This window comes from Balaenoptera physalus (genome assembly GCF_965194825.1).
Source record: "Balaenoptera physalus genome assembly, chromosome: 17".
Lineage (NCBI taxonomy): Eukaryota > Metazoa > Chordata > Mammalia > Artiodactyla > Balaenopteridae > Balaenoptera > Balaenoptera physalus.
The window spans coordinates 82725019-82743699 of NC_138895.1; the positions used below are offsets into that span (position 1 = coordinate 82725019).

Consider the following 18681-nt stretch of genomic DNA (forward strand, 5'->3'; position numbering starts at 1 on the left):
ACGCGGGGTCCAACACAAAGGGGCAGCCGGGAAACCCCCTCGGCCCCTGAGCCACAGGCTGTGTCTGTGGAGGGGGCCCCGCGGAGGCTCTGACGGTCAAGCGTGAGCGCCACTACCCTCCGTGCACGAGCAGTGCGGCGGGCCGGGCGCGTGCGGAGGGGCCTCGCAGCCCCTCACCCCCCCGACGGCGGCCGGGGCTCCGCTTACCGTCGATATTCAGCATCATCTTCCAAAGAGAAGGCCGGACGGACTGATGGAAGCCAAACCACACCTCTCGGCCCCCGCCCAGCGGGTTGGAGCAGCCCTCGGACGCCGTGAAGAAGGAGCGGCCCACGGGGGTGTACCTGGAACGGGAGCCTTGTCTAGGGAGGCCGGCGGGCAGACACCCCGCAGACGCTCAAGCCGCCCGCCTGTGTCCACGGCCAACGCGCAGGGGGCACGCAGGAGAACTTCCTCCCGCGAGCCGAGGACACAGGGGTCTGGTCGCACCTCGTGCTCCCCACGCGATCCTCCCACCGCGATGCCTCGCCCGCAGCCCTCGGGTCTGCACACAGCACTTCACCTCCTTCTAGGATGGGGCGGGCAGGGGTGCAGGTGCGGGCGACCACAGTCAGCCAGCTGGGCCGGTCCCGCCCGGGCCTCGGGGCGTCTGGCACGGAGGGCCAAGGACCTCGCGGAGACCAAGCACCCAGGCCCCGTTCCCTTTCCACCCGGCTCCTCTATAGGGGGGAGAGGGGGGTGCAGAGCTCGGACCCCGTCTCGGGGGGCAGCGAGGTCCACGTGAGGGAGCACCTACGCCCTCCCAGGGGGGTGACTGACGGTGCTCAGAGACGGAGGCCACCGCGCTCTCCAGGGCAGCGGCCGCGGCATCACCGAGGCTCCCCGAGGGAAGACCCTGTCGCCTACAGGCCGAGCCACCAACCAGGACACGCACACTCTTTGCTTCCCCCAGCCTCTTTCTCTATTTCCCACAAACGAAAGACTTTCCTCCTGATTATAAAAGTAACATGGTGATTAATGCAAAGGAATTCAGAAAAAAAAAAAAATCACAGTAATTCCTGCCACTCTTTTAAAGAATGGATTCGACATTTTGGCAACAATCCTTAAGAGCTGGGGTGTTTTGCACCCACCTGCCTTCCTCACATCAACAGTTCCAAGCAGTGACAGACTACATGCAGGGGCCGGGGACCCTGCCAGGAGTGACAGCCTGCCCTGTGTTTCGAGAACACCAGGGTCCCCTTTAAATCTAACATGGCCCTTCAAGGAGACTCCTCTTACACTTACACCCTCCCCTCAAACCTTAGAGTTCTGGTCGGTATTGGGAGAGTTCAGTACGGAGGTTCGTTTCAGTTTTAGGTTCTCCTCCTTTCACTTAATCGTTCAAAGAGTTCCTGAGGCCCTACTGTGCACGACACCCGGGGAAGGAAGAGGCGTCCCACACTGGAAACCCGAGCGGTGGGTGTGGCTCGCACACGCCTGTCACGTGGGGAGCCGGTGTGGCCCTGCGCCTCCATCCGGTCAATCACGAGCCATCAAGGTGTCCTCCTACCCTCTGCCTCAACAAGTTCAAGTGTGGTGGTTAGTGGAAAGTAATCCCACCAAATAAAGCCGAAGTGTGTGGGTGTGCGAGCTTCCCGCAGTCCTGAAAGGCTCCTGCTCGTGGCGGAAGCCAGGCAAGCACAGAACCTGGAATGTGACTCCTGAGTGCGAGGGCGACTGAGAAACAGGACCAAGCTCGCACGTTGGGTGGAGTGAGCGGTGCACCCCGAGACAGGCAGGCAACCTTTGTGTGCTTGGCGGAGAACTCCAGCGATTTCTTTTTACATTACAGCTTTTCCCGAGCTGGCGTCGCCACTGCTTTCATCATAGAAACCCCTACGGCCGTCCCCGCCCTGTCCCCGAGAACCAGCGCCTCCTCAGACAGAGGATTCAGGCTTCTCGCTTCCCACCTCGTGGACGGTCCTCACCTCATGGACGGCAAATGCCTCATAACCACGTCCAGGGCCTGGATCGTCTCGAAGGGGACGCTGGGCAGCCGCCCCGAAAGTGCATCATGTAATGCCTGTAAGCTCACGCAGGACACCCACTTGATGGACACCTTGAAGATGCGGTCCTTCCCTTCTCCTGGCAACGTGACCTCCAGCTCCACCTGGGAGGGGATCCAGAGCACAGTTACTCACGCTGCCCTCTTAAGAAGCTACAGGGAGGTCAAGGGCGGCGGGCCAGCTTCCAGAAGCCCCAGGCTAGGGGAGTTCAGCCAGTCCTTCATCCAAGCACGGGGGGTGGGGGCGCACTCAGCCCCTCCTCCAGCGGCCAGGGACTGAAGCACAACGGGACTCCTTCCCACCACGGAGGTCTAGTGCTTCCCGAGCCCGACCCTGCACACGGTGGCAGCCGGGAGAGGCGAGGGGCCAAGAAGGCGTCCTGAGGCCGCACAGCAGCTGATCAGCTGGGGCCTGGGTCGGCCTCTCTGAGGAGGGCACCCCAGGAAGAGGAAAGCAGGGCGCAGGCACGAGCCTAGGCTGCTCCTGGGACAGAGGAAGGGGGTGTGGGCGGCTCACTGGGGGTCCTGGGGAGTTACTCTTTCTCCAGTGGGACTGAGAAAACTGCAGTGGCTCTGGGGGTTCCTGTTTTCTGGGTCCCTTAAGAGTCCAGGAGCTAGTTTTGCAGTGAATAAATCATGAACAAAAGCCTTCTCAGAACAGACATGAGGTAAAACAGAGCAAAACGCTAACAACAGCCTAGATGGCTGTGCATCCTCCAATGCCTTCGACGTTTCTGTCTGATTAAACTTGTCCACAATAAAACGTGGGCAGATCGCAGGCACTGAATGACGCATGTGGGCAGTGGGGACAAGCCAGGCTCTTCCCCAGGCACACAAGCCCTGATGCTGTTCCAAGGGCTGTCTATGCCCATCTGTGCAACAGGAAAGCGCTGCGGTACCAGCATCGCCAGGTTCAAGATGGCAGAGAAAGTAGCTTCAACTACCACAAGACCAATCAGAATTTCCTGGGAAGAAATTTAAATTCTCAGAATATTTACACAATAGCACTCAATGTTTATAACAGCCCTTTCCAACAGAACTTCCTGTGATAATGGAAACAGTCTTTTCTTGAGCTGACCAGGACAGAAGCCACTGGCCACTTGTGGCCACTGAGCACTTGAAATGTGGCTGGTGAGACTGCGGAACTAAAGTTTTAGCTTCATTAACTTCTAGTAGATTTGAGTGCACATAGCCACGTGCAGCTAGTGGCGGGTGTTCAGGACAATGGTCCAAGGTGCGCCCTCTGGAGCCAACGCTTGATGAACAGCAAATCCACTTCTCTCCCCGCCTCCCAGTAGGTCCTTCGCCCCTCACCACGCCCACACACCCTGCTCCACGTGACGCCCAGACCCACCTTTACCCAGTCCCTTCACTCCACCACTGAAACATTAAATTATTATTCGGTGACTGACTAATGCATCCTGAGCGTCACACACACAGACCCCACTCAGTTGACGACTGAAGCAATTCTGATATTTGCTGGTAATACTTCCCCATGTTTATGGAACATCTATTGGTAGGGCACAGACTATATACTTTATCCTTAAACACCCAAAAATCCCAGCAAGGGAGACTTGTTCACCATGCTTTATACAAAAAACACAGACCCTCAGACTTACAGTCCAGCCCGAGGCCACACAACCGTGAAAGGGCAGACGTGGGACTGGGAGCCAGCGGGGCTGCTGTCAAAGGCCCTTCCACTCACCACGTGATGACTGGGGTGGGGGGAGGGGGGCTGAGAGGTCCTGGCACCAGCCCCGCTCATTCATTCACGCCCTCCTTCCCCCGTCTCACCCGGCAGCCTGTGCTCGGCTCCTCTGCTCACTCTCCACTCTCAGGGGCTCCCTCCCTCACGCACTTGCTACGCCCCATTCAGACATCACCGGGGCAGCAACTAGACTGCACTGAAGTCCCCTGCACACCTGTGTCCGAGGTGTGCTCCAGCACAGGCCCACACACCAAGCCTGACGGCCCCAAAATGGAAACGGCCCGAGGTCCATCGAAGGGAGCAGTGAAAAAGGAACACGTTCTTCACAACGGATGGATTTCAAGCATCTAATACTGAATAAAAGTGGCAAGCCACAGAAGGACACTGCAGTATGATTCATCTCGGGGCAAAACATATGTTAAGGATGCACACACAGCTGATAAAACCAGTCAAGAAAGGGTCCATTTAACCCAGGTCATCAGGATGGTGGCCATGGGGGAGGGCGCTGGGGGAGGGCTTGAGTGTGGACCAGCAGAGACCTGCTCGCACGTCAGCAGAGGGGGTAAGCACTTCCGCCTATTCAGAAATGGTGCACCGAGGACACGGCCAACAGGTGGGTGGAAACGGCACGCTAGTTTCCATCTCCCACACAGACGTGTACAGCGGGCACTTCACGCCTACCGCACACGTCTCCACCCAGCAGCGCCTGGCGTATCTAAAGAACAATTCTGTGAACAGGAGCTAATTAGATGCTTGTCAATGTCATTCTTTAAAAATGCCTCTATAATCCAACTGAGTGGGATTCAGAGGGGCATATTTTCCTTTAGCAAAAGGTACTTCCATTTTTATTTTATTTATTTTTTTAAAACACCCTTCCTTTACTTATTTATTTATTTCTGTAATTTATTTATTTTTGGCTGCGCTGGGTCTTCGTTGCCGTGCACAGGCTTTCTCTAGTTGCGGTGAGCAGGGGCTACTCTTCGTTGCGGTGCGCGGGCCTCTCATTGCGGTGGCTTCTCTTGTTGCAGAGCACGGGCTCTAGGCGTGCGGGCTCAGTAGTTGTGGCTTGCGGGCTCTAGAGCACAGGCTCTGTAGTTGTGGCGCACGGGCTTAGCTGCTCTGCGGCACGTGGGATCTTCCCGGACCAGGGCTCGAACCCGTGTCCCCTGTATTGGCAGGTGGATTCTTAACCACTGCACCACCACGGAAGTCCTCTATTTTTAAATAGATTCTAGACCAGCCTCCTCCTGGCCCCCATAAAAAGGGAACAGAATAAGCTCCAGGCTCTACAACATTCTCTGTCAGTCACATCTCAAGAGGCCAACTGGTACAGGCATCTAATATCTTAGGGATGATGGAGATTTCAACAGAAATGTCACTCCAGGGGCAGGGTGGCACCCGGCTTCAGCAGTGACACGAGCCCAAGAGCAGTCCTCATGTCCGTCGGGGCTGCCGGCCACTGGACTCGCTCCGCACACCAAGACACTTCAACCTCTGAGCATCCTCAAGCTCTTGGTCCCAACCACGCAGCATCCAGGGGCAGTGTACGGGTTCCCAGCTCTGTAACCTCTGTGGCTCCTTTGGGTCCCGTCTGTAATACGGGACAGGTGGGCGGCCCACACGCCGCACAGATGCCTGTGCCAACCGAGGACGCCGGCAGCCCAGAAGCTGTGACACAGGAAGGCGACCACTGCCAGCTTTTGAATATGGACAGCGTTAGCAGGGACGTCACCCCAGGCTTGGAAAACGGTGAGGCAGATGTGAGAGTCAACGTGTCCAGGCAGACCACGGCCACACACTCAGTCCCTTCTGGCTGAACATCTCCAGGGCAACAGACTGGAACTGGGGCAGGAAGAGTCCCGCTTGGTGCCGCCGCCGTGCAGCTCGAAGCAGCGCCGACGAGAGCAGGGAGAGGCGTGCGCCGCCAGGGAGCAGCAGCCACGGCGCCCAGCGGGCTTTGCTCGTCCAGATGTGGCTGCCATCCGTCCCTGAGGAAGGCGTGACAGCGCGGGCAGGGCCTCGGGGCTGCCAGGCTCCACGCGCACAGGGCGCTCGGAGCGCAGGTCTTCTGTGACCGGCACAGCAACAGATCCCGTCAACGAGCAGCCCGTCCCCAGATGACCCGGGACAAAGCGCTGGGAGACGGCCGGGAGTTCAGTGACCGCGGCAGGAGAGCGACAGGTCCAGGGAGGGGCTGCGCTGCTGAGGAAGCCGCGCTTGCCGAGCGCCTCCACCCACCGATGGGCCAGAGCACGCGGACAAATGCCGCAGGCCCGGGCCTCCCCGGTGGCGCAGCGGCTAGGAACCCGCCTGCCAATGCAGGGGACACGGGTTCGAGCCCTGGTCTGGGAAGATCCCACGTGCCGCGGAGCAGCTAAGCCCGTGCACCACAACTACTCAGCCTGCGCTCTAGAACCCGCGAGCCACAGCTACTGAGCCCGCAGGTCACAACTACTGAAGCCCACACGCCTAGAGTCCGTGCTCCGCAACGAGAGAAGCCACCGCAATGAGAAGCCCGCACACAGCAACGAAGAGTAGCCCCCGCTCGCCGCAACTAGAGAAAGCCTGCGCGCAGCAACGAAGACCCAACACAGCCAAAAATAAATAAATAAATAAAATTTATTAAAAAAAAAAAAAAATGCCGCAGGTTCACTGGAGGGACCCTCAGTCCGAAGGCAGCAGGACTGCCTGAGGGGCAAACAAGGCCGAACAGACCCTCCACCTGTGGGCTCGCCAAGGATGGGGCCGCAAGGACGGCTCCCTGGCCCCCACCGCCTCTGCCCTCCCCTCCTGCCCCTCCTCAGACCTCCGACCCTCCAAGTGCAGAGGCCTCACCACCCTGCTCAGACTCTCCAGCCCGTCACCCCAGGTCAGCAGTCGCCAGCGGGGCACAGGCAGCCCGGCTCGCGGTCCGGGGCCCGGCGTTGGGGGAGAAGGAGCGCCGGGGACTCTGAAGGCTGGAGTGCCCTGCACGCACGGTCTGCTGCCCACGCGAGTGCGCGCCTGGCCTCACGGGACGCCTCCTTCTCAGAAGGAGACGCTCACACCTTCCCTGAATAAACGCAGAGAGGCTGTAGGTCCAGGAAGCTGCAGACCCGATGGCGGAGGGCTGGTGCCAGCACCAAGGACAACAAATGACACACATTCCCATCTGCAACTCACGTCCTGTTCCTGCTGAGGAGAGTCCAGAAGTTAAGCCCCAGCTTGTGAGCAGCCCTCACAGCCTCCACAGTCTCCTGCGCGGGGAGGCGGGGGGCCGGCCTGGCGCACCGGGTCTTCCAGCCGTGGCAGGGCTGGGCTCAAGGTGTGTGTGTGTGTGTGTGTGTGTGTGTGTGTGTGTGTGTGTGTGTGTGTGTGTGTGTGTGTGTGTGTGTGTGTGTGTGCGCGCGCGTGCAGGGCTGGGTTCAAGGGGTGTGTGTGTGTGTGTGTGTGTGTGTGTGTGTGTGTGTGTGTGTGTGCAGGACTGGGCTCAAGGTGTGTGTGTGTGTGTGTGAGCAGGAGTAGATCACAACAGCTGCCTTCCCTGAGTAAGGGCCTGGGGCCACATTCTGTGCACAGACCTGGGCCAGAGCCACCTGCGGCCCCCGGGCAGCCACTAGCAGACACAGGGTTACTGGGACATTAAAGGATTTCTTCTCTTACTACAAAAGTGCCCATGACACAAAGAAAAGTACCGTATAGAAAAGAGAGCAAACATAAAATGAAAAAAAAAGGATGACACTTTGCTACAAGACGTGAACATATGGAAATAGAAAAGGTTAACATCTTACATTAGCTCTCAAACGGAAGAGATTAATTTCTGCATCTCACGAATATTTGACAGAACCTTAAAGATGAGTGGAAGGAGGGGTCTGGAATCTGGAGACCCACGCTAACCAAACGCTGTGGCCTTGGCTAGGTCCTCTCAGCTCACCTGAAAAAAGGATGAGGATGGGTGGGACTCAGTTTAAGAGACACTGATGCCCACTGAGTCTTGGCAATACGTACGAAGGGCTGCTGTGGGCATCAGGGCGTCCACACGGACATGGGTCAGGACGACAGATGCGAACGCTTGGACCAGCAACAGCAGGTGTGAGCCTCTGCTAAGTGTGCGCCGTGTCCCACGTGTCCTACGGGCGTCGCCAGGAGGGCGGCTTGGAGATGCAGACACCCCAGACCCTGAACCAGAGCCAGCGCTTCACAGAGGCCCCAAGGCTGCAGGAAGCACACTGAAGGCGGAGAAGCTTTTCTTGGGGTGTGTTCACCCATTCAGTTGTCACAAGGACCCTGGGAGGTAGTTTCTATACCATCTCCCCATTTTATAGGAGTGGCAGGTGAGGCAGCTTACCCAAGGTCCCACCACGAGTTAAGGGCGAAGCCAGGCCTCGGATCAGACTTATTATTACCCTAGAACCCGTGTTAACTTCCACAATGATGTGTCTCAGATTTGAACACCATACACCCTCCCCACCCCTTCTGAAGGAAAAACACTCCTTAGCCCCTCCTAGTATCTAATTATAAATATGTACAGACAAAACTGTGAATAAACTCCTTATGCTTTTCTTTCTTACAGAACTTTAAACAAAAACAAATGTGCAAATTAAACACAAAACTTTGTAACTCATACATTTCAAATGCAGAGCATGTTAATTAGCAAGGGGTGACTGCTCAGCTGACAGGCACCGGGTCCTGGGGCTCCTTCAAGTTCAAAATCCCCCGCAGCCAGGCAAGGGCTGGGCGGAGCGACACTGTTATCTCCTAGAATCACCGCCAGGCCCTTCGGGGACAGAGCCCTTATCACCACAGGCCTGCCCTCGGCCCTAACTGCTCCTCCTATCTGAGCGTCACACTTCCCAGCCGCTGTGCTGCTGGGAGCTGAAACCACTGGCCCCACTGGCCATTCAGAAGGGCGAGAGGAGCTTAGTGGTTTTAAGATCATCATTAAAATGCAAGAGCAAAAACACGTCTGTGGAGAACTTGCAGGTCACGGGGCAGCAGTTTCAGACCCTCTAAGCTCTGAGCTGTTTTCCCTCTCGGGGACCCTGGGGGTAAGAAGCTAATTGTGTAGGTCATTCTTGAAGGGAATCAGCTTCTACAGTCTCGTTGGGATAACTGTTAAATTACTAGTTTGGGGTTTTTTTTAAAGTACGGGTAAAAATGATTTCCAAGCCGTCTTCGGTCCTCCTCTCTTATAAACAATAACCATCATCCGAGAGCAGCCCATTGGTTGAAAGATATGCCAAGAAGTAACAGCTTCTGGGCAGAAATTTCACTGCTTTTTAAATAAAACCACGGTAAGGACAAAGACAACAAGGAAAGGCGACACTTTAAAACAACCACTACTCCCAGGTTGATTAATTACCATGACATCACTTCAGATGACTCACTGGCTACGGCTGAATGACTGCTGTGTTTCACCGCCTCTGTCCCACACACACTCACCTGTGCAAACATACTTCTCCGTAGGTCTTTACAGCCCCGCCCTGTCATCCAGGCTCCTGTCTGGTGCTGGTTTGGGACGTGTGCGTGCACGTGTGTGCTTTACATTTAAAAGTTTAGTGGTTTCAAGAAGTTCTCAACGTCTTTCTCTGCACTTAGACAACTAAACCCTCTGCCACTGAAAACCGCGGCACACGGAAGGCAGTTTCTGTGGATCTCACGATGAAGCACACGACCGATCAGCGGCTCCTTCCTCACGGGTGAAGCGATTCAGTGTGTGACAAGAGGACAACGGACTTGACTTCTCGCCCGCTGCTCGATCCAACCCACCTCTGTGAGCTCACCTTATCCCTCCCAATCGGAAGGGGCATCGCCGTGTAGAGGTTCTTCCTTCCATCAAACACTGGCTTCCGGTCCCCAAAGATCTGTGCTTTAAAGTGCTGAACCATGTGCTCCACTATTTCCCTGAAACAAGACAGAATTCGAGCAAAACATCAATCAAATCAGCGAAATGGCACACAAGGACGACATTCTTCCGACACTGGTTTTTAAGCAGTTTTATAAGCCCCGTGGCTCCTTTTAATAACGTGACTTTCAACTTCCTTCTATAAGAAATCAAACTAGAACCTTCCATGGGTTTACGCTCACTCATTTAGTGACTCAAGCATGGGAGAACCCCCTCCCCGCCCAACACTGTGCACGCTGCATCCACGGAAGACTAGCTGCCACGTGTGACGTGCACACAGAGCGCCCCCCCACCCCGCCGACACCGCGGGCTGGCTCGCCCAGGGCCTCGGGCTCCTGTGGTTCGCGGTACAGCTCGCCCTGGGTGCTGCTGCCCTTTCAGTCGGGGCTCCGGCACGAAGACCCCGAACGTGCAGTGGAGGTTTGCTACTGTAAGCGACGAAGATTCTGGGGCTGTCTGCTCCTCGGGCGTGAACGGGAGCGGCAGGAACCCGGCGAGCACGAAGCAGCTGTTCCCCTGTGGGGCTCCGAGGACCGAACAGACCCGTGGCGCTACCTCGCCCCGTTTTGCCTATCTGTCCACGGCTCAGCAGAGGAACACACCGCGACGACCAGGGCCAGGGCCAGCTCAGCTCTCCTGCGGGCCCCGAGGCCCAGGGAAGCGCCAGGCCCACCAACCACCCTCTCTGCACTTCTCTGCTCCAAGGGAGCCCCACCTGGAACATCTCTGTCAGCATGTCACGTCAACTCACCCGACGCTGATAAAGAACAGATAGGAAAAGCTGTGATGCCTGCCTGGTCCCCAAAGGTCCTCGTAAGGGAAACATGCAAAGGATTGATAGCAAACGGACTGTTAGAGGCTCAAAATCTCAGCCATTATCAGGAAACAGCAGCTCATGGGATGTGGTAAAGAGGGAGATGGGTTCTGACAGCAGGGAAAGGGGAGGTGGGCAGAGGAGGGGGAGGCACATCTGAGCTCAGCCTTGTTGCCGTAAGGGTATTTCTCTGGGACACAGCCTTGGTCATCTTTCAGGACGCAAGAACCAGAAATTCATTCCATTCTTTTCCTTGAATGAGAAAAGCGGGCCTAAGAAGGGTTTGCTTATTCAAACTGGCTTTGCCCAGCTGACTTTCAACTGTGCTGGTTGCAGGAGGTGGGTCTCTGGGGATCCAGCTCATCCTGCCCCAAACGCCCACTGCCTGGGGAGTCCCTGGGACAGACGGAGCCTCTGCTTGGCTGGCTTCACCAAGAAGGCACCAGGCCTCTGATACCAACCGGGAGATCACAGCCCTAGCAGGTATAAAGCCTCAAGGACAGCTAGTGCAGCTCTGACCTCCAACCCCGCCGCCCCTGACCAGTAGCCAGGGTGCAATCTCACCTGCTGCTCCACACACTACTCTGGGCCACCTTCCTCCACGCTGTCTCCAGACCACTTCCTCCCCAAGCTTCAAGGACCCCATCTTCTTGGTCAAGACTTCACGGTCAACTCAAGGTCCAGATGGCTCCACTGGGGAGTCCCACCCACATTCAAAGAACAAATCAGCTAAATGAACTCAAATTTATCATGAACAGAATTAAGAGGGCACATGCCCCAGCTTATTTTATGAGGCTAGAAAAACTGTTATCTCAAAACACAACAAGGTGATCGTGGGACAATCTCACTTATAAACACAGATGCAGAACAAAATAAGAGAAAGCCCCACCCTCCACTGCTCCTCTCTCCCCCAAGATTGGAGTAGATCAGCCAAACCAATGTGGTCCTTCCTAAAGGGACCAGTAAAGTACACTACAATGAGAAATGGACTTCCCCACAGTTAAGTGTGTAGGTAATAAGGGATAGGGGACAACTAGTTCCAAGTGGCATACACAACTCTTTTATTTGGGAGTTGGAAACACCATAAGAAACAAAACAACCAACTGATATACCATATTCATGGACAGGAATATTCAATTCTGCAAACAAATTCATTCCTTCAATCCCAATGAAAATCCAGAGGGGTTAATTTTTATCTGATGGGATTTAATAAACTAATTCTAAAATGTATTTGGAAATAACAAAGGATAAAGGCTGGTAAGCACACTCTTGAAAAGGTACCTGGTGGACGTAAAAGCTACCATGACAGAGACAGCGTGGTGCTGGAGGAACAGACAAGCAGAACTCAGGAAAGAATCGAGGGCCCAGAAAAAGACCCACGGACATACAGACGTTCCATTTATGACAGAAGGAGGAGAAGAGAGAGGACAGAGAATACTTCTCAATACCTTGTGCTGAGGCAACTAGGTATCTAGTATTCAAAGCAATAAATGGAGCCCACGTGACACAAAACGTTTATCTACACTAACACTTACTGCTCTCAGCTGAATTCAACTGTTGGCATGATGACTCCACTTACACACCAAACTATGGGTGGGAGTCACGTCTTACCTAGGAACATCCAGCACCTGGCAGTTTGGCACACCAGGGGCTCAGTAAATATTTGTTCAAACAAGGAGGCTGTTCAGTCATTACCTCTGGAGTCACCCTGATGGACTATGAAGCAATCCTGCTCGGGTGACTAATGGTACACAGCCCTGACCACCACATGGACCAAGAGAAAGCATCCTCATTACCCACACGATGTCCCCATGCCTCGATGGCCCACTTGATCACCTTGTATCATCTTTTGCAAAACGTAAGTAGGGATCATACTGCTTAACTTTTATGACCTGATAGCAACTAATTCTAAAATGTGAAGGTCCCGTCTCTCTATCAGCCCAGACTGACTCCCAGAGGCTGGCCAGTGCCTTCCTGTCCTTCTCTCTCTGTTTTAACTGTGGTAAAATACAGATAACATAAAATTTGTCATCAGTCATTTTTACATGTACAGTTCAGGGGCATCAAGTACATCCACACTGTTGTACAATCATTACCACCATCCATGCCCAGAACTACTTCTTATTCCTCAAGAGAAGCTCCGTTCCCATTAAACAGTAACTCTCCCCACCCCCACACCCCTTTCCAGGTCCAAGGACTTTTTTGGACCAGATTCTCCCCAGCGACTGCTGAGAGATGTCTGAGCAGAACCACCTGGGCACATGTCATTCCTCAAGTCCCTGTGTTTAGTTCTTTCTTCATATCAAGTTTGACCACTGGAAAGCAAAGTTCCTGTACTACATCAGTTTGGCTCCCTGGACAAACACCTTTATTGAACCTAATTCTCAAGCTATGATCCTGACCTCACTCAAAAGGCAACAGCCCCCAGATACTATCTGTACACATTCTAGAGACTCATTACATGCTCAGTATCTTACAGAATGATCCACATATTAAAACGTAGAGTGAAGATGACAATGGCAAACGTGTTGGCACCTACTCTCTGCCAGGCTGCACATGGAACAACTCATTCAGTCCTCACAGTAACCTAGGAGGTCAACACCACCTCCATTTTACACACAAGGACACAGAGGCACAAGCCACACACTGGAGAGTGTCAGTGGCCAGATGTGAAACTGCCTCGTGGTTAACAGGACATGTCTGCTAATCCAGAGAGGCTGAAATGCTCCCTGGCAGGTTGTTTGCCTTGTTACCAAAATTCTGAGACGTTTCCTCTTTTAAAAAAAATGCATTCTTGTAATTTAAAAAACCCCAACAGACAAAAGTCCAAGACCAAATGACTTCACAGATGAATTCTACCAAACATTTAAAGAAAAGTTAAACCTATTCTTTTCAAACTATTCCAGAAAATTGAAGAGGAAGGAGTGCTTTCCGAACTCATCTGATGAGGCCAGCATCACCATGATACCAAAACCAAACAAAGACATCACAAAAAACAGAAAATTATAGGCTGATATCTGATAAACATAGATGCAAAAATCCTCAACAAAATGTAAGCAAATCAAATTCAGTAATACATTAGAAAGATCATACACCATAAAGTGGGATTTGTATCAGAGATGCAAGCATGTTTCGATATCTGCAAATCAATCAATGTGATATACCACATTAATGAACTGAAGAATAAAAATCATCATTACCTCAATAAATGCAGAAAAAGCGTTTGATAAAATTCAACATCTATTTATGATTAAAAACTCTCAACAAAGTGGGTATAGAGGAAACATACCTCAACATGACAAAGGCCATAATATGACAAACGGCCAACATCACACTCAATGGTGAACAGCTGAAAGCATTTCCTCTGAGAAGAGAAACAAGAAGACAAGGATGTCCACTCCTGCCACTTTGATACAACATAGTTTTATCTGATTGCCACAGCAATCAGATAAGAAAAAGAAATAAAAGGAATGCAAATTGGAAAGGAAGAAGTAAAACTGTCACTGTTTGCAGATGACATGACACTATATATAGAAAATCTTACTGACGCCACCAAAAACCTATTAGAACTAATACATGAATTAGGTAAAGGGGCAGGATACAAAATTAATATACAGAAATCTATTGCATTTCTATACACTAATAACGAACTATCACAAAGAGAAATTAAGGAAACAATCTCATCAAAAAGAGTAAAATACCTAGGAATAAATCTTACCAAGGAGGTAAAAGACCTGTACTCAGAAAACTATAAGACACTGATGAAAGAAACTGAAGACAACACAAACAGGTGGAAAGACATATTCATGGATTGGAAGAATTAATATTGTTAAAATGACCATACTACCCAAGGCACTCTACAGATTCCGTGTAGTCCCTATCAAAAAAACCAATGGCATTTTTCAGAGAACTAGAATAAATAACTCTAAAATTTATATGAAAATGCAAAAGACCCCAAACAGTCAAACAGTCAAAACAATCTTAAGAACCAAGCTGGAGGTATCATGCGCCCTGATTTCTAACTATACTACAAAGCTACAGTAATCAAAACAGTATGGTACTGGCACAAAAACAGACACACAGATCAGTGGAACAGAATACAGCCCAGAAATAAACCCAACTTACATGATCAATTAATCTATGGCAAGGGAGCCAAGAATATACAGTGGGGAAAAGACAGCCTCTTCAATAAACGGTGTTAGGAAAACTGGACAGCTACATGTAAAATAATCAAATTGGACTACTTTTTTTTACAAGAATATACTCAAAATGGATTAAAAACTTATATTTAAGACCTGAAACCATAAAACTCCCAGAAGAAAACATAGGCAGTATGCTCTTTGACATCATCTTAGCAGTATTTTTTTGGATCTGTCTCCTTAAGCAAGGAAGCAAAAGCAAAAATAAACAAATGGGACTACTTTCAACTAAAAAACTTTTCACAGCAAAGGAAATTATCAACAAAATGAAAAGGCCACCTACTGAATAGGAGAAGATATTTGCAAACAATATATCTGATAAGGGGTTAACATCCAAAATATACAAAGAACTCATATAACTCAACATCAAAAAACCAAACAACCTGATTAAAAATTGGCAGAGGACTTGAGTAGACATTTTTCCAAAGAAGATATACAGACGGCCAGACACATGAATAGATGCTCAACATCACTAATCATCAGGGAAATGCAAAACAAAACAATGAGATATAACCTCACGCCTATCAGAATGGTTGACAACAAATAAAAAGTGTTGGCAAGGATGTGGAAAAAAAGGGAACCCTTGTGCCCTGCTGAGGGGAATGTAAATTGGTGCAGCCACTATGGAAAAACAGTATGGAGGTTCCTCAAAAAGTTAAAAACTACCATACAATCTAACAATTCCAGTTCTGGATATTTTTCTGAAGAAAACAAAAACACTAATTAGATAAACAATATAAAAGATACATGCACCCCTATGTTAATGGCGGCATTATTTACAATAGCCAAGATATGGAAGCAAACTAAGTGTCCACTAGTAGATGAATGGATAAAGATGTACTGTGTGTGTGTGTGTATGTGTATATATATACATACACACACACACATACATACACTGGAGTATTACTCAACCATAAGAATGAACAAAATCTTGCCATTTTCAACAACATGGATGGACCTAGAAGGTATTATGTTAAGTGAAAGAAGTCAGACAAAGACAAATACTGTATGATTTCACTTAACAAGCAAAAAAACATAACAAAACAGAAAGAGACTCATAGACATAGAGAACAAACAGGTGGTTGCAGGGGGGGATGAGTGAAATAGGTGAGGGAGATTGAGAGGTATACAAACCTCCAGTTATAAAATAAATAAGTCACTAAACATTTTTTAATGTATTCTTTTGGTAATTTCTAATTACACAGATTTTTTCATTAATACATTCTCACTGTAAATTGCAAACACGGATAATGCTCCAAGTCCGCCTAGACCACCTCTTTACTTCAATTCTCTTCTCAGAAGCAACCTTATTATTTTTAAACCTATGCACTTATCAATACATAGGTACATAAAAAAAATACAGTGTATTATTTTTTTAAACACACATGGTTCTGGAGCTTGCTGTTTTCTCAGGATGTGTGTTTAACACCTTTCCTTGTCACTATATACAAAGTGGCATCAAGTCTAGAAATAGAAATGTTATTGTATCATGCACTGTAATGTAATATTAACAAACCACACAGTTGTCTATGTTTCCAGACGTGGTATTCATACTGTGAAACTCCATTTCATTGCTGTCCATCGTTTCACAGTACTCCACAGTATGTTTACTTAACCATCCCCATTGGTTGACACAGAAATGACTGCTTTTCTCTCTCGCTTTTTGCCATCACAATATTAGACATCCTTGTACATATCTCTCTTTGGGATAAACACTTAGAAGTAGAACTGGTGGGTCAAAGGTATATGGGGTATCATTTTTATTTACATATATACACAAAACCACCTTCTGAAAAGCCTGGACCGATGTACATTTCCTCCAGCGGCCAGCGCCCGTAAGCAGCAGGCTGCAAGTGACACAGTCATGCTGCCCTGCCCCGCTCTCCCCAAGCACAGCGTGAGCACTTGTGTAGTGCTCTCCTAGGGCCACTCGACAGAGCGCAGGAGGAACAAGAGGGAAAGTGCAGACAAAAGGTGAGGCGCACACCTTCTTCCTTCCAGTAGCCCATCCCGCGCTTCCGAGCACGGCACCGCTAATTCTGACCCATTGGCAAGGTTTCCTAGCGCTGGCCGTAAGGCCCGCACAGCCTAGACCAGCTCTGGGCACTGGCTGTTGTGTGTGACCAACTGCAGCCACGATGATACTGGAGGCATCCTGAGAAGAGGGACCTTGCCTTATACTGAACCCCTCCCACAGAAACCACTCAGAATGGCGATCGAGACTAAGGGCACACCGGGCTGGGATTCACAATGACTCATCAGAACGTGTGCAGATGGCATTTTTCTCTCAGTCTTGCACGAAGCCTCAGGGTTGAATTTATTAAATATCTACCATGTGCCCTGCACAGAGTTTGGGGAACTCAGAATTCAGACACTGCTTTAACAGAGGCTGCAGTGTGGAAGCAGGTGGGGTGTCGAGGACTGTCTGGACAGCGTCAGTGCCAGGGGACAGTCTGCGCAGGAGCTGCCTGCTCCTCCACCTCCCCTTCCACTCCGCGTCCCCTCTTCCAGTGCCGCCCCGATACTGTCAGTCACTGCTCTGACTCTCTCTTCCCAACTAGGGGCAGGAACCATGCCTACCTTGTCCCCCACCGTACACCCGCCGGCACAGTGCCTACCACACAGCGGAGGTTTCATAAATGTCGGCCGGTTGGTAGCATGGTTGCCAAGAGGGACTAAGTCAAGGTTTTAGCACGTGGGTTTTGCTAGCACAAAAACTTTACTTCCAACATTCTTCTAAGATGAATGATTACAATTTTGAGATTGGACCTTAGGCCAAAGTCCATCAGAATTAATAGTAAAAAGAAGAACCCTGAAGGTTCACACATTTAACTACGCAGCAACTCTCAGGTTGGCTCAAAACCCAGGGGAGCAGCATGGCATGCCAGTATGCGGGCTGGCCTTGCCACAAAATGCAGCTCAACACCCTTAAATATTTAAGGGCTGTTGTTTTTCTTTATATGATGTTCAGCTTGGTGTTGGCTAACCTTGGTTTTCTTTCTAGAAATATGGAAATTTAGTTAAAGTGGGATGAAGTCTTTTCCCATGAATGTGTCTGCTTACCTCATTACGGCTTAGGCTTCTCGCTCTATTTCCCTCTCTCAAACAATTCCTTTGCCTACCTATGCTACTTTACTTTCTTGGAAAGGTTTAAATATAGTATAAAATTAGCCTGGCACTTTAGGTAACTTGAAGATAACTTACTCTTCTGGCTGCCTTTCATGCCCCCCCCCCACCTTTTAATATACATACCCTTGCAGATTTTGTAACAACCAAATAAAATTCTAGCAATAAATTGAAAAAAAAATGCAGCTCGAGACCCATCTTTGCTGCTTTCTGTTTCATGAGGCAATTTCTAAACACTGGGTAACTCTAGAACCTTGCAGTCATAATTACAACAGGACCGTGGGGATACGGTCAGGTAAAAACATCGCATTTTAGTCACCGTCCGCCTTCTTCTGTTGCCAGATGACAAAGCCTTAGTCATGCCTATTTTCATACAAGAAAGCTTCTTGTACACTGTGGTCGATGGCATAATAAGAGCCCACTGCCACCATGCCAATCAAAAGCCCAGAAAATGTGCTTTTTCATGCCTTCATTCCAGCTCTAAGAGTATATCCAAATCAGATTCTCACAGGATTTTGTCCCAAGGAAACTCAAAATCAAACAAGCCCATTCATTGAGCGTCTCAGAGCATATAAGGCATATTAAAAGATCTCAGAAGACCTTTAGTAAATAAAGCTGTTTCAACCAGTTGTGCCCAAAGTTTTGGTTCACAAACACATATTTTAGTAAGCACATATTTAAAGGACCTCATATAACTGTCAAGTATTGTTTCTTTGGAGACATGTCTTTTGGGGATAAATACTCAGAAGTAGAATTGGTGGGTCAAAGGGTATATACTATTTTTATTTTAACATATATACGAAGCCACCTTCTAAAAAGTCTGGACCAATGTATATTGGCCACACTGAGTGAATCCAACTGTTTAGTTTTACAAATAAGGGAAATGAACCCCCAAACATTCTTTCT

General features: G+C 50.1%; 1 protein-coding gene and 1 long non-coding RNA gene across 11 annotated transcripts in view; one reads left to right on the forward strand and one right to left on the reverse strand.

The window, feature by feature from the left end:
- Positions 1-18681, forward strand: part of LOC309646997 — a 404605-nt gene that overhangs the window by 78404 nt on the left and 307520 nt on the right. The gene's annotated exons all lie outside the window — the stretch shown is intronic.
- The window catches only part of AGO2 (argonaute RISC catalytic component 2), a 114604-nt gene that overhangs the window by 35430 nt on the left and 60493 nt on the right, over positions 1-18681 (reverse strand). For all 10 annotated transcript variants that reach the window (XR_014255691.1, XR_014255692.1, XR_014255693.1 and 7 more), the window contains 3 exons: positions 9515-9635; positions 1968-2149; positions 208-344 (listed from right to left, as the gene is read on the reverse strand). Coding sequence is in view for 7 of the 10 variants with exons in the window: in XM_082433834.1 (XP_082289960.1) it covers positions 208-344; positions 1968-2149; positions 9515-9635 (440 nt within the window). In the remaining 3 variants the exon portion in view is untranslated. The remainder of the gene's footprint in view (positions 1-207; positions 345-1967; positions 2150-9514; positions 9636-18681) is intronic.